General features: G+C 35.5%; 2 protein-coding genes across 10 annotated transcripts in view; one reads left to right on the plus strand and one right to left on the minus strand.

Moving 5' to 3' along the window:
• Positions 1–7924, plus strand: part of NPHP3 (nephrocystin 3) — a 128817-nt gene extending 120893 nt beyond the window's left edge. For 4 of the 8 annotated variants that reach the window (XM_039336169.1, XM_039336176.1, XM_039336177.1 and 1 more), the window contains one exon: positions 1179–1437. In XM_039336169.1, coding sequence (XP_039192103.1) covers positions 1179–1359 — 181 coding nt within the window. In that variant the 3' untranslated portion in view covers positions 1360–1437. The other 4 variants (XM_039336174.1, XM_039336173.1, XM_039336172.1 and 1 more) reach the window with 4 other exon arrangements.
• Positions 7925–11415: 3491 nt separating this feature from the next.
• UBA5 (ubiquitin like modifier activating enzyme 5) lies at positions 11416–27252 on the minus strand. Of its 2 annotated transcripts, XM_039336202.1 has the most exons (12): positions 26962–27252; positions 24369–24414; positions 24191–24280; positions 21967–22076; positions 21719–21805; positions 21558–21642; positions 20796–20900; positions 19434–19561; positions 19151–19286; positions 16806–16881; positions 15924–16030; positions 11416–14661 (listed from the first exon to the last, which is right to left on the minus strand). In XM_039336202.1, the coding sequence occupies exons 1-12, from the start codon at positions 27108–27110 to the stop codon at positions 14578–14580; spliced, it is 1203 nt and encodes a 400-aa protein (XP_039192136.1). In that variant the 5' UTR covers positions 27111–27252; the 3' UTR covers positions 11416–14577. The 2 variants fall into 2 exon arrangements, with proteins under 2 accessions (XP_039192136.1, XP_039192137.1); XM_039336203.1 differs by lacking the exon at positions 26962–27252 and having other exon boundaries at positions 24196–24280; positions 24369–24416.
• Between the last annotated feature and the right edge of the window lie 72 nt (positions 27253–27324).

A 27324-nucleotide genomic window follows, 5' to 3' on the forward strand; every position in this document is an offset into this window, starting at 1 on the left:
TGGGTTTTACTGATTAGATTCATTTGTTGTTATAGAAATGGCTAGTTTATAATATTACGGAAAAGTAAAAAGTTGAGGTTCAGTGTTAATGCTTCCTTCTACTGCAATAGATGAAGTCTGTTCTTTTTCCCTTCTTCCCTTCACCTTTCTCCCCTTTTTCCTCCCCACTATGTCCTACTATGCTTTTGTATTTTTGTATTTTATTCTATAATCTAATAAAATGTTACAAACTGTAGAAAAAAAGGAAAAAAGTACCAGTTTAATTTTTTCGATGGCAGTTCCTTTGCTGAATCACTTTCCCTTTGCACTGACAAATGTATGATGAATTTATCCGTATTTATTAATATGCACCATTACCAGCTGGTTGGTCAGCTCTTCTTCCTCTCTTCTTCCTGCCTTCTGAGCTCTCCTTCCATAGTGTAGTAAGAATGCACCCTCCAGTCCCTTCATTGTACCCCTAAAGACACAGGAATCAAGGCAAAGCAAGAAAGGCTCACAAAAGAATAAAGAAACACTGACTATGTTTTGTTTTCTTTAATGTGCCTCAGGCATGTCTCAATTTAAACAGTGTAGCAACCAGGCTCTGGCAATTGTGAAAAGTGATAACTTTAAATTAAGCCTGTTTACCTACAAAGAAAACTTGCTAAAAGCCATAGACAGATTCAAGATAAGGAGGTAAAACTAATTACATTTGTTTACAGGGGTTAAACCTATGGAAGCCAACACTTTGGACACATTGCTAGTCTTTGTGAAACAGACTAAAATATTCCAATAACCAAAGTACACAAACTGAGCTCTCCTTCCACAGCTTCTTCTCCATCCCCTTCTCTTTCCCTTTCCTGCCAAAACCGCCTCCTTTTATATCCTCTCCTCTCCCCCCCCCTTTTCTCCAGTTCACCTCCAGCTCTGCATTGCTTCCAGAAGTGCCAATCAGCTGGAGCCCCGCTCCTGGGACTTCTGCCGAGACCTGGAGCTACAGCTGCCTCTCCCTCAGGTTTGGGTCGCTTCAGCTCATTCCCCTTTCCCGCTTCACTTCTCTAGGACGGCCACGTACATCTGCCACGTGCCAAAGTATCAGTGATGGTACGCGTACCACCAGTTGAAAAGCCAACCCTCTGCTCAAGCAGGAGAACCTTTATTAAGACTTTATTAAGTCCTACTTTCTTTTCTCCCCAAAGCTATGAAGAGGGTGAGTTTGAGAAGGCTGCTGAGCTCTATAAGAAAGCCATGGAAATTAAAGAAGCAGAGATGTTAGTAATGGGTGGAAAAGCTACTTCCCATCACTCATCAACAGGAGATACCCTCAGCATTAAAAGCACTTTTTCTCCCAACATGTATTTTCAACATGGACCAAGATAATGGAAGGTAATATATTAATCATTATAAGGAAATATCTTTGCTGAAAAGAAATAAGGTTCCATTTTAAAAGTGGAAAAAGAGAAGAGAAAAAAAGTTAAAAATTTGTGTTGGTTAATTAACACTGATCTTCAGCATATCATATTCATCTAAGGTTCATTGTTTTTAAAGATTTGGTTAATGTTCAAAAATTATCAGTTATGCTATTAATTTTTTTTCTACTTCTTTTAGAAACAACTTGAGTTGATCTGGCCCTAATTACATAAATAGAAATCATATAATGGCCATTTGGATTTTTGGATTTTTTCTTCATTGGAGATAGTAGTGACAAATGAAACTAGGAATTAACAGAACAATTACAGTCTGCATAGAGACTTTAATCTCAGTGAGATTTATTTTTAAAAATTAAATGTATAGTCAAAATTAAGCATTTGACCACTTATACAGATAAATATAGGTAATCCTTAACTTATGACCATAACTGAGTTCAAAATTTCCATTGCTAAGCAAGGCAGTTATTAAGTAAGTTTTGCCCCATTTTATGGCTTTTTTGCTACAGTTGTTAAGTGAATCACTGCAGTTGTTAAATGAATTCTGTAATCATTAAGTGAATCTGGCTTCTCCCATTGACATTGCTTGTCAGAAGCCAGATGGGAAGGCCATAAATGATGATCACATTATTCCAGGACAGTGCAACTGTCATAAATATATGCTAGTTGCCAAGTGCCCGAATTTTGATCACATGGCCATAGGAGGTGCTGCAACCGTGTGAAAATTGGTCCTAAGTCACTTTTTTCAGTTTCCTGGTCATTAAATGGTTGTAAATTAAGGAGTACCTATAGTTCAGACATAGAATAGGAAAATTAAATCTGAATAGAAATATTTAAAAATAATAAACAAATGTCTAATTGCTAAAATGTAAATTTTGGAGTAGAAAAAAAACTTATCTTAAAAATGTTCTGCTGTTTTATTTATGCCCAATACTAACTATACCCTACAGTTTAGTATTATATGGATATAATACTATATATTTACCTTGTAATGCTTTTCTAAGGACTGGGAAATCACTATTGTTTACATTCTTTAACTGTACTTTTAGTGTCCAAACATGGGCTTGGTTTACAGAAAAAAAGCTAATTCAAATATTGGTTTAGGAAGGTGAAGTTTCAATAAACTATAATAAAAACAGTTCAGGGTTGCATTTTTATTGTACTTAATTGAATACTTTTTTATATTTCATGGGATACCAAGTTGTACAGTATGTATGTATGTCTGCTGGGAGGGGAGCTTGGATTAAATGACAGCAAATATATGATATATGACAACAAATATATGTCATTATGCAAATATTGCTGAATTTTGTTCTAATAGAACATTGTACTATTGAAAACTAAACTAAAATAGGTCCTTTATGAAATGTGTCATAACTGAGCTATGCTAAATATTATCTATTTTCCTACCACTGATTGCCTTTAATAGTATGTCTATTTGAATCTTTTTTATACTTCAGAAGCTAGAAAATAAAGATATTTAAAGTTGTTCTGAGTATTCAGTCTTATATAAATGAATTCATGACAATTTTGAAAATTTATTATGTTTATTATTTTTGTTTTCTTTTAATAATTAAAAAGACTTTAATTTCTCATATTAAATATCCAAATCTCTCAGTTAAATGGAAAATTATCATGATAAGAACTGTATAGGTAGCTCTGATACCAAAAGAAGATTCAGATCTGACACAGATAAAAAACTACAGACCGATATCATTATTAAATGGGGGCTATAAAATCTTTACTTCAATAATAGCTGAAAGACTGAAAAGATTTCTGACTGAATTTATACATTCAGACCAAAATGGATTTCTACCAAAGAGACAAATAAAACATAATTAAGAGTTATAATGGACATACTGAAATATTATGAAATGCATCCAGGGAAACAACTGGCATTAGTATTTCTAGATTCCCAAAAGGCATTTGACAATGTTTCTTGGTGATTTATGATTCAACAACTAAAAACAATGGATTTTGCAGAAAATTTTATAAATATGACTAAGACAATATATCATAAACAAACAGCAAAAGTGATTGTAAATAGATACTATACAGAGAATTTTGATATAAGAAAAGGCACAAGACAAGGATGTCCACTGTCCCCATTGTTATTTATTTTAACTTTGGAAGTTTTAAATAGAAATATTAGACAGGATTCAGAAATTAAAGGACTGGAAATAAAAAGTGAAACTTATAAATTGCAAGCATTTGCAGATGACTTGGTACTTATATTAGAGGAACCTTTAGAGATGATTCCCAAATTGTTGGAAAATATAGAACAGTTTGGAGAGATAGCAGGACTGAAGATAAATAGAGAAAAAACTAAAATGATAGTTAAAAATCTCACAGATTCAAAAAACAATTGTCAGAAAAAATAGAATTACAAATAATTAAAAAGGTTAAATACTTGGAAATATACTTGACAGCAAGATGTTCAACGATAAAAGAAGATAACTATATAAAACTACTAAACCAAATAAAACTTGACTTGGAAAAATGGAAAACTCTGCAACTGTCTATGTTAGGAAGAATCGCTATGGTGAAAATGAATATATTACCAAAAATACTGTTTTTATTCCAAACAATACCTATGAAACTAGAAAAAAAAATCCTTTGAAAACTTAAATTCTCTAATTTTAAAATGTATCTGGCAAGGAAAGAAAGCTAGAATTAAATTGAAAATGTTACAAGAAGTTAGGGGGAACAGAGGTTTTGGTTTGCCAGAGTGGGTTTTATATTATCAAGCATCAGTGCTAACATATGGGTAAAAGAATGGATGACCCTCAGAAATAAAAGATTGTTGTATTTGGAGGAATATGACTTACAACTCGGTTTGGCATGCTTTCTTATGGTATGGGAAAAATAAAATTCATAAATAGTTTCAAAACCACTATATTAGAAATGTATTACTATTAATATGGAAAAAAATAAAATGAAAAAGATATTTGAAAATTCCAGAATGGCTTTCAACAATGGAAGCATTTGTACATTCCAATCTAGTCAGTCTTGAGAAAATATGGACATATAAAGATATTCTGAATGCTGAAGGGAACTTAAAATCTAGACAAGAGATGGAAAATCAGGGTATTGATCTATCATGGTGGTCATATTTACAAATGCAAGTGAGGTATGATAAAGATGTTAAAGTGTAACATTTTTTGTTTGATCAGATATTGCTAACCTCTGATGAAAAACTAATTAAGAAAATGTATAACTTTCTATTAAATTTGAAGATGGAAGACAAACAAGTAAAAAAAAACAATGATAACATGGGCAAAGAACTTTCGATACAATTTAGATTTAGAGAAATGGCAAAGCCTGTAGGAAAGAAATTATAAATTGACAATGTCAGCCTTTTATAAAGAAAATCTATACAAAATGATTTATAGATCGCACTTGCGACCAGCAAGATTAGCTAAAATGTTTAAAAATATGTCAGATGAATGTTAGAAATGTAATCATAAACCAGATACTTATCATTTGTGGTGGACATGTGTTAAAGTAAAGAGATATTGGACAAAAATACATACTTGGCTAGAAAAGATGCTGGTGAAACATGTAGATTTTAAACCTGAACTTTTTTTATTAGGTATAATGCCAGAAAAGCTTAATAAACAAAGTGCATATTTGATTTTGCATGTGACAACAGCGGCAAGAATTATATTCGCACAATATTGGAAAAATGAAGAAATGCCACCAGAGGAAGAAATAATTAAAAAAATATTAGACTTTGCGGAAATGGGCAGGCTTACTCTGAGGTTGAAAAAAAAGAAGAAACAGAATATTTTCAAATTTGGGACTTATTTTATCAATGGCTGGAGAAACGAACTAGGGATTAGGAGTTTAATTTGTATTAGTGAATGATAAACTCAGACAACACATTTGTTGAATAAGCACTGTTGAATTGTATTAAAAAATCAATAAAAACTAAAAAAAAAACCTATACAGGTAGTCCTCAACTTATGAACACGATCGAGCCCAAAGTTTATGTTACTAAGTGAGAAATTTCTTAAGTGAGTTTTGCCCCATTTTATGACTTTTCTTGCCACAGTTGTTAAGTGAATCACTGCAATAGTTCAATTAGTAATATGGTTGTTAAGTGAATCTGGCTTCCCCATTGACTTTGCTAATCAGAAAGTTGCAAAAGGTGATCACATGAACCGGGGATACCGGTTGCCAAGTATTCAAATGTAAATGACCAAGGGGATGCTGCAGCGGTTGTAAATGTGAAAAATGTTCATAAGTTACTTTTTTTAGTGCTGTTGTAATTTTGAATGGTCAGTAAATGAACTGTTTAGTGGATTACCTGTACTCAGAAACTATGTATTATATATGTGAACAAGTGAAACTGACTTTTAGATAGATAGATAGATAGATAGATAGATAGATAGATAGATAGATAGATAGATAGATAGATAGATAGATAGATAACCTTTATTGTCATTTTTTTCCTGTGGGCACAATGGCACACATTAAAAATGAAATTTAGTTGCTTCCTCTCAAAGTGTACACATACACAACACATTTAAAACATACTACATACAACATATGTATAGACCTACACCCTTACATATAAGCAACATATAAATATTATTCACTGTCCATCTTGAATACATAACGGAAGGAGGAAGCTTTAGAGTTCACAAGGTTAATACTGTATGGTACAAAACTGACTAAATCTGAATGTTCTGCTTCGGATACCATGGAGTCTCCTCCCAGAAGGTAACAAGGAAAACAGGTGGTGAAGAGGATGTGTAATGTCCCAGACAAACTTGCAGACCCTGCTCAAGCAACGCTTATATTCCATGTCCTGGATGGAAGGGAAGGAGCTGCCAATGATCTTTTCAGCCATTCCAACCACTCTCTGCACCGCCTTCCTGTCCAAAGCAGTGATGCTTCCAAACCAGTCTGTGATGCTGTATGACAGGATGGTCTTGATCATTCCTCTGTAGAAAGTGGTAAGGATAGGGGAAGGAAGATGTGCTTTTCTCATGTGACGCAGAAAATGCAGGTGCTGCTGTGCCCACTTCACCAATGTTTCACTGTTGAGCGACCAAGCACACCCAGGAATTTGATGCTGGTAACCATCTCTACAGGTGAATCATTAATGCACAGAGAAGTGTGGCTGTGCCTGCCTTTTCTGAAATTGACAATGATCTCTTTGATTTTTCCAATATTTAAAACGAGACTGTTTTCCTTACACCAGTTCACCAAACCCTCAACCTCCTTGTGGTAAGCACCCTCATTGTCATCATGAATAAGGCCCACTACTGCGAACTTCACAATATGGTTGGTGCAAACCTAGCACTACAGTCATGGATCAACAGGGTGCACAGCAGCGGACTTAGGACGCAGCCCTGAGGAGAACCTGTGCTCAAGAAAATGGTGTTAGAGATATTTTGAAAGCTGAATTTTCTGTATATTCTATCATTTTGAATTTCAGAGCTATGTGACAAAATTATATAAAGTTTAACATTTCATGTGTTCAGCACTGGAAACAAAAGCATAATATTGAAACCAGAAACTGCTACAAAAGAGTGAGTTTCTGAATTATCAGTGATGAACTTTTTCCATATAATTCAAGAACATTACATAAAATGAGCAAAATGTTTTAAAACTGTATAAAAGCTGTATTAAAACCTAAATGATAGCCATGCCTTTATTTTTGGTATTGAAGTAATTTTTAAACAAGACTGTTAGCCAAGTTAGAGTCAGAGAAGGAGCAAACAATTATAAAAATGAATTATAAAACTTTAAGTAACTGTACTATTATAATAAACTATTATATCCTTTAGAAGTATATATTTGAATCAGCAAACTAGCTTGTGCTCAAAAGCTAAATGTTTAAAAGCAAGGTCTTTTAACTACTACTGTTCAAAATACATTTTTATATATTAACTGCAAGTCGTACAACAAATGCATTTCAATAAACAGCTTTAGAGATATTCATTTGGAAGGCCTTTTTTCATGAATGAAATTGCATTAACACTAAAATTGTTTTAAAATTATGGCTACAGTAGTATTCAATACAAATATTTCAACTGATTCTAGTCATGCATCTCAAATTTCTAAATTTAAAAATAAATGCTACCAAAGTGACAATAATTTGAAATATTATATTTAAATGCATTACTTTAAAGAAGATGATTGTTGAAAGCTTGGAGTGAGAAAATCTCTTATTTATGAATATCAAATCTAAATTCAAAAATCCATATCGCTGTTGTTAGTCGTTCAGCCATTTCTGGCTCTTTGTGACCTAATAAATAATAGCTGGCAGGATTGTCTGCCATTGATTGCTTTATTTGTTATAATTCATGTTTACAGTCAGTAATATTGTATAGCTATCTTTTTTCTGTGGGCCTTCTCCACAGTATTGTTTTTGTATCAAATATTAAATATTTATTGGTGTTTTTAGTGAACCACCTTATTTTGCTTTATGCAGTTTATCTAGATCAGCGGTTCTCAACCTGTAGGTCGGGACCCCATCTGGGGTTGAACGACCATTTTACGGGGGTCGCCAAACAATGCAGTCCACCATTTTTTCCCACCTTTTCCCACCTTAGCTGTGCTACTCCCTTTTATTCTATTGGCTTTTGAAAGCCAATAGAATAGACTCTCTTGAATAGAGTCTAATTCCATTGGCTTTCAAAAGCCAATAGGAATTGTCCAGGCTGCCCTGCTGAGCCCGCCAAAAGTCCCATTCTGCAAATGGTACTGCAAGTTGTCTGCAGCGAAGGCGAGCTGTCTGGAAGTTTCCACCCCTCCCTGCTGAGCAACTACTAAAAATGTAAGTAAAAGAGGGCCAAGGGTGGGAGGTTGGAGGCCGGCGGGCGCAGGGAGGGTTGCTGGTGCGTGTGGGGCCCGGCGGGTGCCTTACCTCCCTTGGGCTGGGCCAGCTGGTGGCCCAGCCGGTGGTTGGCCTGCGCCGTCTCTGCCGCTTGCCAGCTACGCCTCGGTTGGCGCAGGGGGCAGCACCACGCATGTGTGGCGCTCCTGGGCAGGGAAAGTCCTTGACTTACGACCGGTTGGGTAGTCCTCGACTTACAACCAGTTGAGTAGTCCTCAACTTACGACCGGTTGGGGGTCGCGGCATTAAAAAGGTTGAGAACCACTGATCTAGATTCTAGACTTTATCTTGACTTCAAGATAAAACTCTTTATTTTCTTGTTGTCCAAGGTACTCTTCAACAATTTTCTCCTGCAGCACAGTACAAAGCCATCACATTTTCATGTCAGCCTTTCTCATAGTCAGCTTATCATAGCCATACATTATGACTGGGAGACCACAGCTTAACAGTAGATACCTTTAATAGTAGAATGATTCACTGTACTTTGATATTTTGAATAGATTTGTCACAATATTTCTTTCAAAATAATTTATTTCATGGATACAAATGCTATATCTGGATTTCTGAGCCAAAGAATTTCTACCAGCAATTCTCATATATACGTTCTATAAATTAAATGGACAGGGTAACAACGTATACTTTTTATACATATAATGATTTATCACAAAAGCCTTAGCACAATCAATAATTCAAAAATAAATGTCTTCTGGGAACTCCTATGCCTTTTCCATTATCCATCAGATGTTTTCAATGTCCTGAGTGCCTCTGTCCGTCAAAAGCAGTTTACATCTCTGGCAGGACTCATGTATTTTTGAAGCCTTAGCTGCAAAATCTTAAAACATAATCTTACTTGCATATGAAATATATAAGTTTTTGTGGTGTTGCAATACAGGTAGTCCTCAACTTACAACAGTTCATTTAGTGATCATTAAAGTTACAATGAAAAAAAATGACCATTTTCCACAGTTACAACCTTTCTAGCATTCCTATAGTCATGATCAAAATTCAGATGCTTGGCAATTGGTTCCTATTTGCTGGGTCCCAACATCAGGGACCTTTTGCGATCTTTGTCAGTGGGAAGCCAGAGTCACTTAACAACTGGGTGTTTAATTTATCAATTGCAGTGATTCACTTAATAACTGAGGCAAGAAAGATCATAAAATGGGGCAAAATTCACTTAACAAATGTCTCACTTAACAACAGAAATTTTGGCTCAATTGTCGTCCTAAGTCAAGGACTACAGTACATATATTGATTTATCTTTTCCAGTCTTTTGGCCAGTATGTTTTTCAGGTTTGTTTATAAATTGCAAGCAACATATCAACAGTATTGTACAAGATTTTAAAAACCTATGTTGGGATTTCATCAACACCTTTGCTATTAACTGTATTTTCTAGAGTCCATTTAATTTCACTTTCCAAAATGTTTGATTCTAGCTTAATGATAATATTATTGTGTCAGTGATAGTGTTGATTTTAACACTGAAAAGAATCAGAGAGATAATTATAAGTAACCCCAACTTATGATGGCAATTGGGACTGAAAGTTCCTCTGCTAAGAAAATTCTTCTATATGGTTGTAAAAGTGATGGTAACCTCTGCAGTCCTGGTTGCCACTGTTAACAGAATCCCACAGTTGTTAGGCACATTAATTTCCTGCTGACTTCCCTCAGTCAAATCAGTGCGGGAAGCTGGTAGGAAGTTTCAAGTCCCAAAAAGCTTGCCAGGGTTCTGTTAGGTAAGTAAGTAGTTGCTGCTGAATGGGGAAGGGTGCAAGGTTGCAACGGGAACAGTGAGGCTTGGAAAGAGTGCAAGGTGCAGATGAAGGTGCAAGAGAGGAAGGAGGGTATGTGTATGAGGGTGTGCAAGGGAGGTACAGTGTGGCTCGGACATTGCACAAGGATGTCACAGTGAGGATCAGGGAAGATATGCATGGGTACGAGGTATGGCTAGAATAATGGAAATTGTTGAAAAGAAGGACAAGGGGGGGACATGATAGCAGTGTTCCAATATCAGGGGCTGCCACAAAGAAGAGGGAGTCAAACTATTTTCCAAGGCGCCTGAAGGCAGGACAAGAAGCAACGGATGGAAACTAATCAAGGAGAGAAGCAATCTAGAACTAAGGAGAAACTTCCTGACAGAACAATTAACCAGTGGAACAACCTGCCTCCAGAAGCGGTGAATGCTCCAACACTGGAAGTTTTTAAGAAGAAACTGGACAGCGATTTGTCCGAAATGGTATAGGGTTACCTGCCTGAGCAGGGGGTTGGACTTGATGGTCTCCAATGTCCCTTCCAACATTAACATCATCATCATCATTATATTATTATTATTATATTATATGATGGTATAAGGGAAGTGCAGTTAGATTCAAGAAGGTGTGTGAGAGGAACAGTAAGCAAAGCGTAATGGTATGCAGCGATATGTGGAAGTAAAGTGCAGTGAAGGATGAAAGGGAGACCTGGTAAAGTTCTAGGGAGATGTAACAAGGATCAGACAAAGAGCGAGAAGTGCGTCAGTTGTAGAGGTGGCACCATGAGGCTGAGAAAGGGTATGCAGAAGTGCACAAATGACCAATGCAGTACAGATATAGAGAGGCTAAGGAATGATTCATAGGTGAGGGAAACTTACCCCAGCAACTTGAAACCTTCCCTGTAGCTTCCCATTGATTTTCTGGGTTAGCCAGCACAGAAAGTCCAAAATGGCAATCCCATGAGACTTTGAATTATAGTTGAAGATTAAATGAAAGTATTTTACAGAATATGATTATTAAGGAGTTAAAAAATAAATGAATATATTGATAACTGGATAAAGAAACACTTAATGATAGTTTAGGATGCAAGTGAAACTGTTATGAGGGGTTCCTTTACTCAATTCAACTGTTTGGAGAAGAAGAAATTTCAAAAAATACAAAGGATATAGGATGAAATTAAAATTACAGAAATGGAACTGCAGAAGATGTTAATAGAATCTAAAATTCTACATCCAATTAAGTTGTTACATCAGCAATTATCCATTCAGGAACAGAGACAAAACTGAATTATACCAAATAAAAACATTTTGAGTATGCAAATAAACCAGAAAATACCTGGTTTATTAAATTAAGAAAATTATAAACAAAATTCAAGAAGATGACACCGTATTAAGAGATAATGAATCTATTGAAATGTTTTATAATTTTTATTCCAATATCTACAAGAAGCAGGAAATGGATATACATACAAATATCTGAAATTAAAACAAATGTTTTACCACAAATGTATTTTTATTTCAAACACTGCTGATATTGATTACCAATGCTCTATTTAAACAATGGCAAAAGGATATTTCTTAAGTATTTATGTGGCAAAAGAAAAAAAAGAATTATAAATTGTTGCAAGATGCTAAAGAAAGAGGTGGTTTGGGTTTACCAGATTTAAAACTGTACTTTGATGCTTGTTGTTTGCTCTAGATGAAAAACTGGGTGATCTTAAAAATAAGAATTGGAAGACGATGAATGAGATTTGGATGTCTGCCTACCCATGGTACAATAAATGCTGATGGTAACAATCATTCTAAGAGTTTGGAATAAATATAAAACAAAGCTTTCCCTCAAAGAACCTCTAGGTGGCATTTAGAAAGCTTTTCAAGAAAAGAAATGACAGTGAGAGCGACCAGTGGACTATTACCCAAGTCTTTCATTCAAGTCAAAAGAATTGGAATCTGAAGGACGTCTTTTGCATTGGCTCCCATACTACAGTTTAAGGAAAGACTTAATTTAGATAGGAAAATATATGGGTTTGAATTTGCAAAATAGGAATTTGAAATTTTATTACGTGCTAATGATAAACATGTTGGTGGTAAGATCTATTAAATGTTGAAGCTGAATTTTGAAAATATGTGAAAGAATGCCTGATTCAGCAGGCAAGGAATTTTGGGTATAATGCTTCAGCAATGGGGAAATGTGCAGGCGAACAATTGAAAGTTTACAGTGAATTACAATTTGAAATAACTTTTTTATAAAACAATGCATCATTGGTATTTAATACCTGATAAACTGTCAAAGATGTTTAAAGTTGTTTCAAATGTATGTTGGAAATATAATTCTAAAGGTATTTTTTAATCATTGACAGACTTGATAAAGCAAAAAATACTGGGCCTAGATTCATGTTATAATGCAGAATATTTTTAAAACAAACATAAAATTGAAACTTTATCTTTTTAGGATTACTAGTTAAGGAGTTGGAAAACAAATTTGGAACTTAGTTATTATATATGTTAGTTGCAGTGAGAAATCTGCATGCCCAGAAAGATATGTCAATCCCCACAGAAAAACAGATGGAAAAAAGTGATAATGCTAACACAATTATCCATCTTTGTTTCTAATTGAAAATCGCTCTTTGTGTTCGAGACAGAAAAAAAATGACCTCTTGACTTTGGGTTTTTCTGATTAGCTAGTTTGTTGTTATATTAGTGGCTATTACTTGTTAAGTTGATAAAAGTAAAAACTTGGAGGCTCTAATTCTATTTTATATTTTATTATGTTGAAAAAACTTCAAAGTGAATGCTTTTTGCCCTTTCATTCTTTACACTTCTCCTTCGCCTTTCTTTCTCTTTCCCATTTTATTTGTTTTTATTTTCATTTGTATTTTCTGTCATGATAATCTTAATAAAATTCTTGGAAAAAAAGGAAATGGCAGTCATATGATTACAGGTTACTGTAACAGGTCATTTAAGTGGGAGCCAGTTGCCAAGCATCCAAATCACGATCAACTGGCACAACTGAAACTCCAAGGACTAGACATAATAATTTGTTCAGCCATTGTAACTGAATGATCGTAAGTTGAGGATAATTGTATATGTATCCTTTGCTGCCACCTAATACTCAATTCACACTTTTTTGTGCTGAATCTTTTAATCTTATTTTCATCTGTATGCATTATTCAATATATCCCCAATGCATTAAAAGTTTTCAGTATTAACACTTGTTACATATCTAGGATAATCTACAGGTAAATAGAACTATTGAAACTAAATTAAGGTTTTTGTTCCGCCAAAGGCTCCCATCCATTTTCTCTGGCTTGTAAAGTCTATCTTTGGGTTTATTTTTCATTCTTGACTTGGTTCGGACAAGAATTTTGAGTGTTTGTGAAATATTTTCCCATTAAGTTAAATCATAGATAACGATTTTTAAGAAGTTTTTTTTACAGTGTGTTTGTGCAAAAGTCCCATCTCTTCCTAACTATGTTTTTGCTTAACTACAGTACTAATATTCTTACTTTAGATTCATTGTTTCAACTGTTAAATAACATGACCAGTTATGCAGATGTACCTTTTAATTTAGGATGCAAAATATAAAATTCTATCAAATATACCGAAATTAGTTATGAGCCAAAAAATAATGTAAAAGACAACAAATATAGTACTAGACAAGTGAGTTTAAATAAACATACAATGCTAAACCATGGTTTTTAGGATACTATGCCATTACCAGCCCATGAAAAATGTGAAACACAGATTCCTCTTTCCTTCTTCTATAACATGAAAGAAACATTTTTGTTTTTTTTAAAAATTATGTAAAATCTAAAATTATGTTTTAAAAGGAAGGTATATTCCTAATGAATGACTTTCAGACTATAGATTATTGACTTTGTACTAATACAATTGAATTCCCTTTAAACTATATATCCTATATGAATTTGTATAACAGGAAATCAGAAAAAATAATCTTGGATCATGATTTATTGCTCTTGCTGATTGTAAAATAGCATAAGAGCAATCTTCCTGCTTAAATTTTGCTTAGACTTATAAAAATATGTGTATGTAATGCAACACTTGTCTTGCACAACTTTGCTCATTTTGATTTTCAGCTGTTATGATTACTGTACAAGATACGTAAGATTCAAACTCAAAACATCCAGAGAAGGAACTCTACACTTAATTCATGATTTAGCATTATGAGTGAATTAGAACAGTATTTCAAAAATTAAATATAGCTACACATAGTGAAACCTTTTTCTAAACATTATAAGGGACCTTAGAATTTTTGCCAAATTACTTTATATTTACCTAACAAGTAAACTTTTACCATTTAGAAAATACTTTTGTGGTTGATTTGATTAGAAATACCACTATCATTCTCATAGTATTAAATTTATTGTGTTGCTTTAATGCTTGCTGGAAATTGGACCCTCATAGCTTCTAATAATGTATTAAGTTATGGGAATTTAATGATACTATTACCAAAACAGGTTGATAAATATACAAAAGGCCAAATTTAGCCAGAAACCATTAAATAGCTAAAAAGCACTGAAATTTAATAGATCTTTGACACATTCTTCACACTATATATTCTTCATTTTAGCAATAAGTTCTTCAAGACTTTCTTCAGATTCTTCAACCATTTCTCCAGCGGGAACATTCTCTTCCTGTTAATAATAGAAAAGAAAAATAAGTCCTTCATATCCAATTCACCCAAAGAATAAGAGATTTTGATGGTCTTCTAGTCTAATCCCCTGCTCAAGGAGGAGACAATATACCATTTCAGACAAATGGCTGTCTCATCTCTTCTTAAAAACATCCCGTGATGGAGCACTCGCAACTTCTGAAGGCAAGTTGTTCCACTGACTAATTCTTCTGTCAGAAAATTTCTCCTTAGTTCTAGGTTGGTTCTCTACTTGATTAGTTTCCATCCATTGCTTCTTGTCTTGCCTTCTGGTGCTTTGGAAAATTGGTTGACCTCTTCTTTGTGGCAAACCCCTTAGATATTTTAACACTGCTATCAAGTCATCTCTCTTTTCATACCTAATCCTGCAACCATTCTTCATGTTTTAGCTTCCAGTTCCCTAATCATTTTTATTGCTCAATTGAACTCTTTTCTAGAACTTCAACATTTTCGTATTGTGATGACCAAAACTGGATGCAGTATTCCAAGTGTGATCTTACCAAGGCATTATAAAATGGTAATAACACTTCATATGATCTTGATTCTATGCCTTTATTAATGCAGCCTATAACTGCATTAGCTATTTTGAAGGCTGCAGCAAACTGTTGGCTCATATTTAAGTGATTGCCAACTAAGTCTCCATAATCCTGTTACAGTTACTATTACTGACCAGTACCACTTATTCTATATTTGTGTGTTTGGTTTTTCTTGCCTAAGTGTAAAACCATACTTTTCTTACCATTAAATTTCATTTTGTAATTTAGTGCCCAGTGTCGAGATTCTTCTGTATTTTGAGCCCATCTTCTGGAGTGTTAATTTTTTTCCACCAGCTTGATGTCTGCAATTGGTGAGTTCCCCTTCTGTCCCCCTCATCTAAATCCTTTATGAAGATATTGAAAAATATGGGGCCTAAGACAGAGCCTTGGGGTATCTCACTGCATGCTTTCTTTCATGTAGATGCAGTTCCATTAAGGACTACACACTGAAACAAAACATTTGTTCCACAGGGTAGAGATAACCAAATCTGGCAGGTGTGCTGGTACAAGCCAATGATTGTACTTCTGCAACTGTTTCCACAGTAATGGACAACTTAAATAATACATTTTGGAGAAATAAAGAACGGTTAGAAAATAAACACTTTAAATCAGTTTAGCAAAAGCCAGTTAAACCCATTCTAAATAAGATATGATGGATTAGATCCTAAAACCACATTTCAAGAACTTGAATGCCAACCATTTTTATTACCTTTTTTGGTATTGTGTAAGCCAACATAATTCCTTTTGGAAGATCAGGAACCGAACTAGAATCATCTTTCAATTCTTCTTCTGAAATCTCCGAAACTAACTCTATACCTGAACATTCCACCAAAAAACATAAAGACAAAAATTCGGTAATTTAATAGAATCAGGATCATAGAGTCTTTAAAAATAATAGGTTTCTTGACTATTTGTGCTCTTTCCTGTCCAGAGAACCTAAGTAGAAATAAGTAATATTTAGAAAGTTTTACTGAATGTACTGCTAAGTATGCTGCACTAAAAACACCAAAATGTCTACATGAACAGTATGGCCATTAAATTTTTTTCTTGTTAACAGTATGTCCAGTTATTTTCTGTATTCTCTCTTGTAGAAAAAAGTAGACTTCTGTCCTTTAATGGCTCAGAGAGAAAGGCCGGCAGACTACAATTTGCTTGCTTACAAAGTTTCATGAAATAATCAGCCTGCCTTATGGTGGGCAGTTCAAGGTACATTTACAGTTGGTCTCTGCAATCTTCTAACTTCTAACTAACTTCTCTTAATCTTCCATATTATCTGTTATACAATTTGGCTTGTTTTCAAATAAATGGTATTCAGCAATTTCCTCTGAAAATATTGATAGAGCAGTTTGACTCTGTCCAGGAGGAACAGTTTTCTTCCCTAAAAATTCTCCATTGTTCCCAGTACTGTAGGAAGATGTGAGATCCTCAAATTGTAATAATAGCTTTGTTGATTTCCTTTTGGGAATTGCCTGAGGATCCTCAGGGACAAAGAAAAAAATGATACCATCACAAATGGATTGATTTAAAACAATGAAATATAGGAACATGCATTATCTTCATGAATTTTTTTTTTTTTTTAAATACTGCTTACCCCAGTCATTGTCTTCATGAACTATTTCTTCTTCCTGGTCTATTAACTCTTCTTTTGGATTCACTGCCTCCTTTTTCTGGAAATATAAAGACTCCAAAACTAACAAGAAAAGCTTTTTAATAACACAAAAACAAAATTAAATAAGGGTAGTTCATATTATCTTTGGGGATGCTGTTTAATTTAACTTGGGCAACAAAATTAATAACAAAATATAAAAAAATATATTTATGCATTTACCATTTTGCACATGGACAATCTGCCTCCAGAAGCTGGACAGCCATTTGTATGAAATGGTATAGGGTTTCCTGCCTGAGCAGTGAGTTGGATTAGATGACCTCCAAGGTCCCTTCCAACTTTATTATTATTATTGATCATCGCACAGTCAGCCAGATGTTCAGAGTGGATTTGGCATTTTTGTCTAGCTAGCGAGACCTTACCAAGGACCTGGGATAGGCAGAGGTGGATGTTTGATGGTATTACAGATATCGTTGCAGGATGGAAGCAGTTCCTAGTAAGGCTGCCTTTTGCAATTGATTAATGGTGAATTTGTCAATGCTGATGGTGTTCAAGTGGTGCTCCAGTTGTTTTGGGATTGTACCCAAGGCGCCTATTACTATTGGTACTACCCTTGCTTGCCTTTGCCACAGTCATTCTATCTCTATTTGTAGGTCTTTGTATTTTGTTATCTTCTCCAGTTCTTTCTCGTCTATTCTGCTGTCTCCAGGCACTGCCACGTCCACTATCCAGACATTTTTGTCTTTCTTATTGACAGTTGTTAAGTCCGTGGTGTTATGTTGCAGGTGCTTGTCTGTCTGAATTCTGAAGTCCCGGAGCAGTTTAACTTTATCATTTTCTATGACTTTCTCTATTTTATGCCACCAGTTCTTGCTTATAGGCAAATAATATTTCTTGCAGATCTTCCAATGTACCATTGTTGCTACTTTGTCATGCCATTGCCACAGTCAGTCTGTGCAATCTTGCAGCAGCTTACCACGTGGTCCACTGTTTATTCAGCTTCTTTGCATAGGCGGCACTTACTGTCTGTTGCTGTCTTTGTATGCATTTGTACTTAAGGCTTGATCTTGTGCAGCCAGAATTAGTCCCTCAGTCTCTTTCTTCAACTTTCCTGCTCTTAGCCATTGCCAGGTCTTGTTATTATCTGCTTTCCCAGCTATTGTTTCAATGTACTGGCCATGTAGTACTTGTAGTACATGCCTCTATTCTGTTCTTCATTTGGTCTTTCTTGTAGGTCAGTTTGGTCTCTCCAGTGGTCAGTAAGCCTTCCTGATATACTAATTTCAGTGCATCTTTGTCATTGTCCTTCAGATATTCTTCCAATGCCCTTTTTTTTCTTCAACCATTTGATGTGCTTACAGCATTCCATGTCCACCTATTTGCCTTGGTAGATAGAGTATGTCAATGTCACTGCGTGGATGAAGGGCATGATTCATTGTCATTATTTTCCTGGTCTTCCTATCCATTGCTTTTAGTTCTGCTTGAGTCCAGTCCACTATTCCAGCTGTGTATCTAATGACTGGAATTGCCCACGTGTTGACTGCCTTCATGGTATTTCCTCCATTGAGTTTGGACTTTAAGATCTTCTTCATTCTCTTGATGTATTCATCTCTACTCTTTTTCTTGACTTCAGTATGCTTATGTTGTCAGCTTGCAGGATACCCAAGTACATTTGTCTGAAATGGTATAGGGTTTCCTACCTGAATAGGGGGTTGGACTAGATCAGTGGTTCTCAACCTGTGGGTCGGGACCCCATTTGGGGTCGAACGATCATTTCACGGGGGTTGCCAAACAACGCAGTCCGCCATTTTTTTCCCCTTTTCCTTAGCTGTGCTACTCCCTTTTATTCTATGGCTTTTGAAAGCCAATAGAATAAACTCTCTTGAATAGAGTCTAATTCTATTGGCTTTCAAAAGCCAATAGGAATTGTCCAGGCTGCCTCTGCCCTGCTGAGCCCGCCAAAAGTCCCATTCTGCAAACGGTGCTGCACCAGTTGAGTAGTCCTCGACTTACAACCGGTTGAGTAGTCCTCGACTTACGACTGGTTGGGGGTTGCGGCATTAAAAAGGTTGAGAACCACTAGACTAGATGATCTCCAAAGTCCCTTCCAACTTTTATTATTGTTGTTGTTATTATTATTATATTAAAATACACATATCTTCAAACAGAATCACAAACTCAGTATCCATTGTATAGTAAGGACTACCTGAAATTAACTTATACGAGAGAAAACACTCTACAAGAGTTCATTTTTTCATTTAACAAGTGCTAAATGAATAATACAACTCATTGGAGAAGTAAGGGATTTGTTTTTGGAATTTGTATTTTACCTGATACTGTTCTTGCTGCATTCTGCAGTTTCGGTCACTACATTGTGGATTTGGTTTCATTGTCATGGTGGGAAAGAAATCCTGCAGTGCATTGTAGCCGAGATAAAAGCTCACCATTCCAAAGTTTAATAAATATCTGGAGAAAATGTAAGGAGAATTTAAAAGATCAAAACAAAGAACCTTGGTCAAAAGATTTTATTGTAGAAGATCCATTCATGAAAAACTTATGAATGTTTTCATCAGGGTTTTAAAATTAAGGTAACTTAAAGATTTAGCCACTTACTTCAAGACATTTTGCACAAGAAGACCAGCAACTACTCCCATAGTGGTGGGAAGACTGGCTGCACAAACTCCCTCTCGTTTCAGAGTTTTCTCATCTATGTTTGCAGCCACAACAAGTGGAGGTGCACACTAGCGAAAAGAAAAAGATGCAGAAAAAGATGCTTATAATCATGTGTATTCAGTATGGAAGTAAGATATTTAAATTATTAATCTGGGGCTAAACTCCAAATCTTGACAAATTCTGAAGCCCAAGGTGGTTTGGAATTACTTAAAACAGATTGTCACACAGCTAAAGTAAAACAGACTGTTGCAACCTAGCACATCTTCAGGTACTTATCTATTGCTATTAGGCTCATGTTGTTTACCAAGTGTTGCAACAGCTATGCTAGCATTGGGATAGATTTTTTTTAAATCAGGTCATCATTAATCTTCCAATTAAGTGATTTTTGTCATCAAGTCACCATAAACCATTCCAATCAGAATGTCTTATATATTTTATGATGTTATGGAAACAAGATATTTGAAGCACTGATTAAGCAGTAATGGATTAGCCTGGGTGATACTCAAATCCAAGTATAATTATTGCAGGTTAGGAAATAATCTGAAAAAAGCAGTTGGTAAAATCTGAAGACGAAAACAAAAAATACTGCATAAGATGGATTCAGACTGCTTGTCAGAGAGACAGAAAAAATGGTCAGTGTGGCATTTTGGAAGAGAGATGTCACACTCCTCTCCAATTTTATCATTTTAATCCCACTTTTTGGAAACAAAAGATTATGTATCTCACATGGTCTTGTAGCAAAGAGTACATACAGTAAAATGTGCTTGACGGGATATACTGGATCCATGTCCAAATCTAACCTCAGCTATGGAAGCTTGCTGGGGAACTTTGGGCCAGCTACTCACTCATTCCAAACTATTCTCAGCACTGTTCTGGAAGAATTGGAAGACTGAATGCAAATACTTGAGCTGCAATTGAAAATGTAACTGGGCCTCTGCTGAGATCTTTTCTAGAGCACCTTTCCAAAATTTCGAAAGTAGGATTTTAAAGAAGATTGGATTTTGAACCCATTCTCAGTTAACAGAAAAGAAAAACAAACTTCTGAAGGCAATAGGTTATTAACTATTTAATATTACAATTCAACTCCCAATAAAAATGCCTTTTTTCAAGCTGGAAGGTATTGTGAACCAGTATGTGGATGCAAATGGCAGGTGAGAACATTCCTGGAGATCTCAAATCCACCATGAAGCTGGTTGGAAACCTTTGCACAGCTCTAACACACACATTGCAATCAATTGGATGAATGAAAGAATTGGATTTCTTTAATAGCAGAAAAGAACAAGAAGTTGGATAATTACATACTGCGAAACAAGCTGATTCACCAGGTATGATCAGCTGGATATGACCAGAAACGGCATTTTCGCTTACTCCAGATTCCATCCATATTTGTCCAATCTCATTACAAGCCTTTAGGAAAAGATATAACATTTAATTTGCTAAAAATAGGAATAAGAGCCTAGGAAGAGACCAAATTAGAAATCAGACCAAAGATATATTTAGCCCAGCATTCTGTTTCTATGGTATTATAAACAGAACTTCAAAGCTCTTTTCCTGTATTGATATTTTGCAATTTTTATATGCAGGCAACATCTGATCTTAGAAGCAACAGACTGTCTCATTCTCCATAAATAATGTTACTACTTCCCTAAGTGATTCTAGCTGATATTACAAAGGAGATAAAAGCTATTTCTGTTTATTTTCCCCATAATATGCATACTCTTGTTAATCTTATCATATGCCATAGCATTTATGTGTGATTTTCTCAATTTTTCCTTATTGTGTTTTTAATTTTTTTTTCTTAATAGGTCCCCTTCTTCCATTAGAACATTGTATTTTTCATTTTCACTTTACAACTGCACAACATCAGACAGGAACCAGGACTAAAGAGTCCACACAATGAACTTAATCAATCCCAGACGTAATGCATTCACGTTTGATGCTCTGGATTTTTCATGCTATCACAATTTTCTAAAACAGACACTCAACTTTTATTGAAGTTAAGAATAAGCAAACACCAATCAAGGTTCATTAATAAGAGTTCTGAATACTTAATTACTTACTTACAGTGTTAATTGCCATACGAGCTTCAAAGTTATCCACACAGCTTAGTAGAAGATCCACAGGTTTTCCTTCTTCTAATCCACCATTACTACAGTAATAATAAAACCAAGTCAAAACAGTGCCGTTATGTATACTGTAAATACGGTTCTAAAAACTATTTTTACCTGATCCTATTCATAAAATGTTGAAAGTTGTCCACAGTAGTGATGTTGTAATTATGTACTTCAAAGAAGACATCAGGATTAATATTCCTTAAAAAAAGACAAAGCTGCCATTTATGGTGTTCACATAAATATTTCTTAAAGAATTTTCACATCAAATGTAATATTCTATCTTTCTGGCAATATTTTTAAAAGTTGGAGAGACACCTCTCCTTGTTAATACTTGTAAACCCACTTTCCCCATCACATACCTTAATGTGTGTTCTGCCGCTTTCACTTTGCTAAGTCCAGCTTGTTGGGGTTGAAAAAAGAGCCTATTCATATTTGCCAGTTCCACCTTATCATAATCAAACAAGAGCAGCTAAAAGAAAAAGTTATAATAATATATATATGGTTTCTCTTCAAAAATGAGTAAGACCAAATCCTGGTTCTACTAATAATTATTTATACTAATTTATGTGCTATGTAATAACAAATTAGCTCCTTTTTAAAGAAGATATAACTAATTTGAATTAGGGAGAATTGTTCTAGTCTAAGAATTATTACCATGCAGGTAATCTGTCTCTTTTCTTCCTAGCTCCTAGTTCAGCTGAAAAACTAAAATAAGGCAGTAGGCCACAGGTAATTGAAACCCAAGCTGAAATGGCAAAAGGCACATAATTATAAAGACTAAGCAAATTTAGTTACTATAAGAAGTTAAGGCACTTGTGAAAGGAGCTTTTCTATATCCACAGAAGTGAATTAACTAATTTTCTCAACTACTCCAAAATTAAACAATTTTCTTGATCTAAGAAAATGTTATATCTAGCAAACATTTCCAAACATTTGCAATAGATAAGCAATCTTTAAACAATATACTTAAGCAATTATCAATGTCTGAGAAAGAATGCTTTTAGACTAGGTGATTAATGAATATTAAATTGATAAATATCAAATTTTCTAAACCACTTATAACTGTTTCTAAGTTCGCAATTTTTAAATGGAACTTGACTGTAATTTCTTTCAAATATCCATTCATTTTATAAATTTCCATGAGTATATATATCTTACAATGGGTAAGCCCCATTTATTCCTTACTCTCTTCTGGTATTGATTGGACAAAAAGGGTATTGATTGTTCTGGTGGATAATAAAGAACTAAACGGGAGGAATATGGTTCTGCTCCTGTTAAACTTCTTAGTAGCACAGTCGGTTTTAGACTGGATTTTGCATTTTTATCCACCTATCAAGTCCTTCCTAAGGATCTAGGATAGATTGATATTTTTGATGGTGTTAAAAGGTATCATTGCAGGTTGTAAGTGGTTCCAAGTAAAGCTGTCTTTTGACTGAGAGTAATTTTGTCAATGCTAATGGTGTTCAAATGGAGCTCCATATGTCTTGGAATTGTGCCTACTGATACCTATTGATACTTATATTAGTTATTCTATTTCTATTTGCAAATATTTGTATTTTGCAAGGATTGAGCTGAAAGAGAGTCACTGCTCAAAGTCACCCAACTGGTTTTCATGCCTAAGGGTGATCTAGAACTCATAGTTTTCTAGTTCCTAGAACAACTGTTTAAGCCAGGGGTCCTGAACCCCCAGTCCATGGACCAGTACTGGGCCACAAGCATGCCAGCAACTGTGCCGCACAAACAAAGCCCCATCTGTGGGATGCAGGCAACACACAAAAGCATGCACCCTCTGGAAAAACCTCTGTCCAGGAAACTGGTCCCTGGTGCCCAAAAGGTTGGGGACCTCTGCTTTAAGCAGTATACCAAACTGGTTTTCTTTTACAATTCAGGATCCTTTGTCATGTATTCTTCTTGACCATCTGCAAGGATTGCGGTAAAGAGTACTTATTTTCCTGTCGTTCTTTTCTTGTTTGTCATCAAAGGCACGTCTATCCCAATGACGAATGCTGACAAGCTTGGTCCTCTTCCACATGTTATTTATAATATGCATAAAACTGCAAGGAAAGGTCAGTCATTGGTCTAGGTGAAATGATCATTATACGATGATTACACACCCTTTAAAATCTCACGGCAGCATGGGCAAGAGATGTGGTAAATATCTTGACCCAGTCTTTGGAGACTGGAAGGATAGGATAAAACAAGTTCAAATTAATTCCAGAAAGCCAGAGTTGCTGTTCAAAAACCATCTAGCTCATTGTTTTTAATATAAGTGTCTTAGAATATATTCAATATGATACGGTGTTAAGTTGAATAATAAAAATAATTTCTTTTGAAAAAGAGTAGGATGGCAATATTACTGAAAATGTAAATGTGAGAAGGCACACATTCTGTAAAATACAAGCTAAGGAAATTAATTATAGCATCCATTATGGGGGCCATCATTCATATGTCTGTTACTCATGCCTTACAATGCACATGATGAATACACTTTCAACAAATGGCAATTCATTTCTCCATAGACTATCAATATTCTTATGCAGAATTAAGAATATAGTGTAATTATAATGAAGAAATGACTATTACCTTACCAATGCCACATCTTGTCAGCATTTCAGCAGTCACACTGCCAATTCCACCAACACCCACTATTGCCACGGCAAATGAACGAATTTTCTGTAATAAAAACCCAAAGTTTTTAAATACTTTGCCCCATCAAGTTAAAACTCTGAGACAAATTATTTACAAAAAAACATTAGCCCACCTCATAATCTTTTACAATTCCCATTCTTTTCAGCGCCATCAGGCGACTACAGTAGAGAAAAGAGAAACAGAAAGAAAAGTTTGTTAAGAAAAGATTTTTTAAAAAATTCATTACAGGGCACAGCAGCTTTCCAAAATTCCACAGTTCATAAATGATTTCAATTTTAAATCTCTATTTAACAAATTGCTTTCAATGGTTGACTGCACAATTTGCAGATCTATCCTGTTGAAATTACTATCTGTATGGAGGTATCAATTAAATCATGACACTCTGAAAGATTATAATTATCTGAGTTACTGTATATGGGCATATGTAAATATATTCAACATGCCAATAGATTTCTAATTTAATTGTTGTACAATTAAATTTTGCCTTCTATAGTTTTGATGGTACATCATTTTCATAGTTTATTGTTTTGTATATAGGTGGTCCTCGACTTACAACTGTTCATTTAGTGACTGTTCAAAGTTTCAACAGCACTGAAAAAATCTTATGACCATTTTTCACTCTTACAACCGTTGCAGCATCCCCATGGTCATGTAATCAAAATTCAGATGGTTGACAACTGACTCATATTTATGATGGTTGCACTGTCCTGGGTCACGTGATCACTTTGCGCAACCTTCTCATAAGCAAACTCAATGGGAAAATCAGATTCACTTAACAACTGTGTTATTAACTTAACAACTGCAGTGATTCACTTAACAATTTTGGTAAGAAAGTCGTAAAATAAGACAAATTCACTCAACAAATGTTTAACTTAGCAACAGAAATGTTGGCTCAATTATGCTCATACATCAAGGTATGAGCATGTATTAATGTATTAATCTGTTGTACACAATAACATTTTGATAATATCACAGCTTTCAATTTACTGTCCTTCTTAGTTCTGGCATTTCATTTTCAGAATCCCCTACTCAAAGAAGCTGGCACATACTGTAAATTACTTTTTTTGCTCTCTGGGCTATTTATTCTAATTTGCTGGCTTTTGTTACCTTTATAAAAGTTATTCTAGCAAATTAAAATGTTATTGAATGGGTTTAAAAAAGTAACTAGTGTAACAGAGTTGAAATTCTTTAAAGATCACCAAAGATTACAGAATTGTATTAATATTTACCATGCTGAAGCTAGATACAGCCATTATCCTGTCATGAATTTCAACAGCTGATTTAGGCCAGGACAATTGTTGACCTGCTAAATCTAGCAATTAATTTCCTTTGCCATTTCATGCTATTTTTAACATGAAGAAACATGTTTTCCATGATTCAGCAATAACCTAACAGGATTTGGCAGTGAAAAAAAGGGAGCATAGTTGACTGGGGCATACTGGGGTAAAATAGCAGGGAATGACAGATACATCAAATATGGAGTTCCATACGTTCTGTTCATCTTAAGATTTTGCAATTTTTCCCCCAGATGAATCTCTATGATCTAGAAGAGTGGATAGAAAGGGAACTCATAAAATTTGCAGACAACACCAAGCTGGAGGGAACAGCCAATACTTTTGGAAGATAGTCCTAAGATCCAGAAGGATCTTGACAGAGTTGAGCATTGGGCCCTATCAAACAATGCAGTTTGGTGGTTTTCCCTTAGTCAGGAAAAATCAAATGCATAGGTATAGAATAGGTGGTACCTGGCTCAATACTAGTAATTGTGAAAGCGATCCAGACCACTACTTAAGTATGAACCAGCAGTGTGCTACAGCTGCCAAAAAAAACAATGCAGTCCTAGGCTGCATCAATAAAGTAATTGTGACAAGGAAACGAGAAGTGAAAGTACTGCTTTACATTACACTGGGAATATTGCATCCAGTTCTGGTCACCAGGATACCAAAAAATAAAATAAAATAGTAGAGATCCTGGAAAATGTACAAGGACGAGCAACACAGATGATACAAGACGTGGAGGCTAAATTGTATAATTAATGGTTGAGGGAGCTAGGTATGCCTAAGCCTACTGAAGAGAAAGATCATCATAACTGTCTTCCAGTACTTGTGTGGCTGTCACAAAGAACAGAGAATTGGCTTACTCTCGAGGGCACCAGAAGGCAGGACAGCAAGCAACAGGGATACAACCTAGAACTCCAGGAAAAAAATTCTGACAGTGAGAGCAATTAATAGATGGAATAGCTTGTGTCCTGGGATTGTGGGTGGTCCATCACTGTAGGTTTTCAGAAATAGGCTGGGCAACAATTTGACTGGGATGATATAAAACTCCAGCCTTAAGCAGAGGGTTGGACTAGAAAATCTCTGAGGTCCCTTCCAGCCTTACGATTCTATGATTCAGGGAGTATTGGTTCCAAGGCCCATCATGATGTCAGAACAGCAGACTCGGAGACATGTCCTTCCCATCATCTAGTATTGCTGCTTTAAAGAATGAATTGTGAAAACACTTCTCTGCCTGCAAACATCTGTCCTATGATTAAGAACAACGGTGTTTCTGTGGCTATAGTAAATAATAATAATAATCCAGTTCTAAAATTCCAAGGAAAAATCGAACTGGGTTTGCACCCAGAAGAGGTTTCGTGCCCAGCTGGTAGGGGAAGCTAAGGCAGCCCCACCACTGGCCTCTCCCCTTCGCACGTCGACCCTCACCTGTACGGATTGGAGTCCGTCACCTCGGGACTCATCTCCGCGATCCGGGCTCGGGTACCCTGACTACCTCCCCTCTCCCGGACGAGCTCTTCCTCAAGCTCTTGGATGCGGCGCCGTAGCTGTTCTAATTGGTTCGCCGAGGTGGCCATGATCGAGCCCTGCAGTACTAAAATAGCACCCTACCCTTCACCCCAAAAAACAGCCGCCTAGGTTTCCACCGGCGTCTCAGCTCAAACCAGTCAATCCCATCAATAGAGACACGTCTCCGTCCCCAACGCTTCCTGGAGTAACAGCAAAAGCCATCCCCGCCGCAACCCACTTCCGCCAAACACAGTTCCGGCGGTAAAAAGTTTCTGGAATAGT

Source organism: Crotalus tigris, unplaced genomic scaffold (assembly GCF_016545835.1).
Source record: "Crotalus tigris isolate CLP2741 ecotype Arizona unplaced genomic scaffold, ASM1654583v1 scf7180000017666.27876245, whole genome shotgun sequence".
Taxonomy (NCBI): Eukaryota; Metazoa; Chordata; class Lepidosauria; order Squamata; family Viperidae; genus Crotalus; species Crotalus tigris.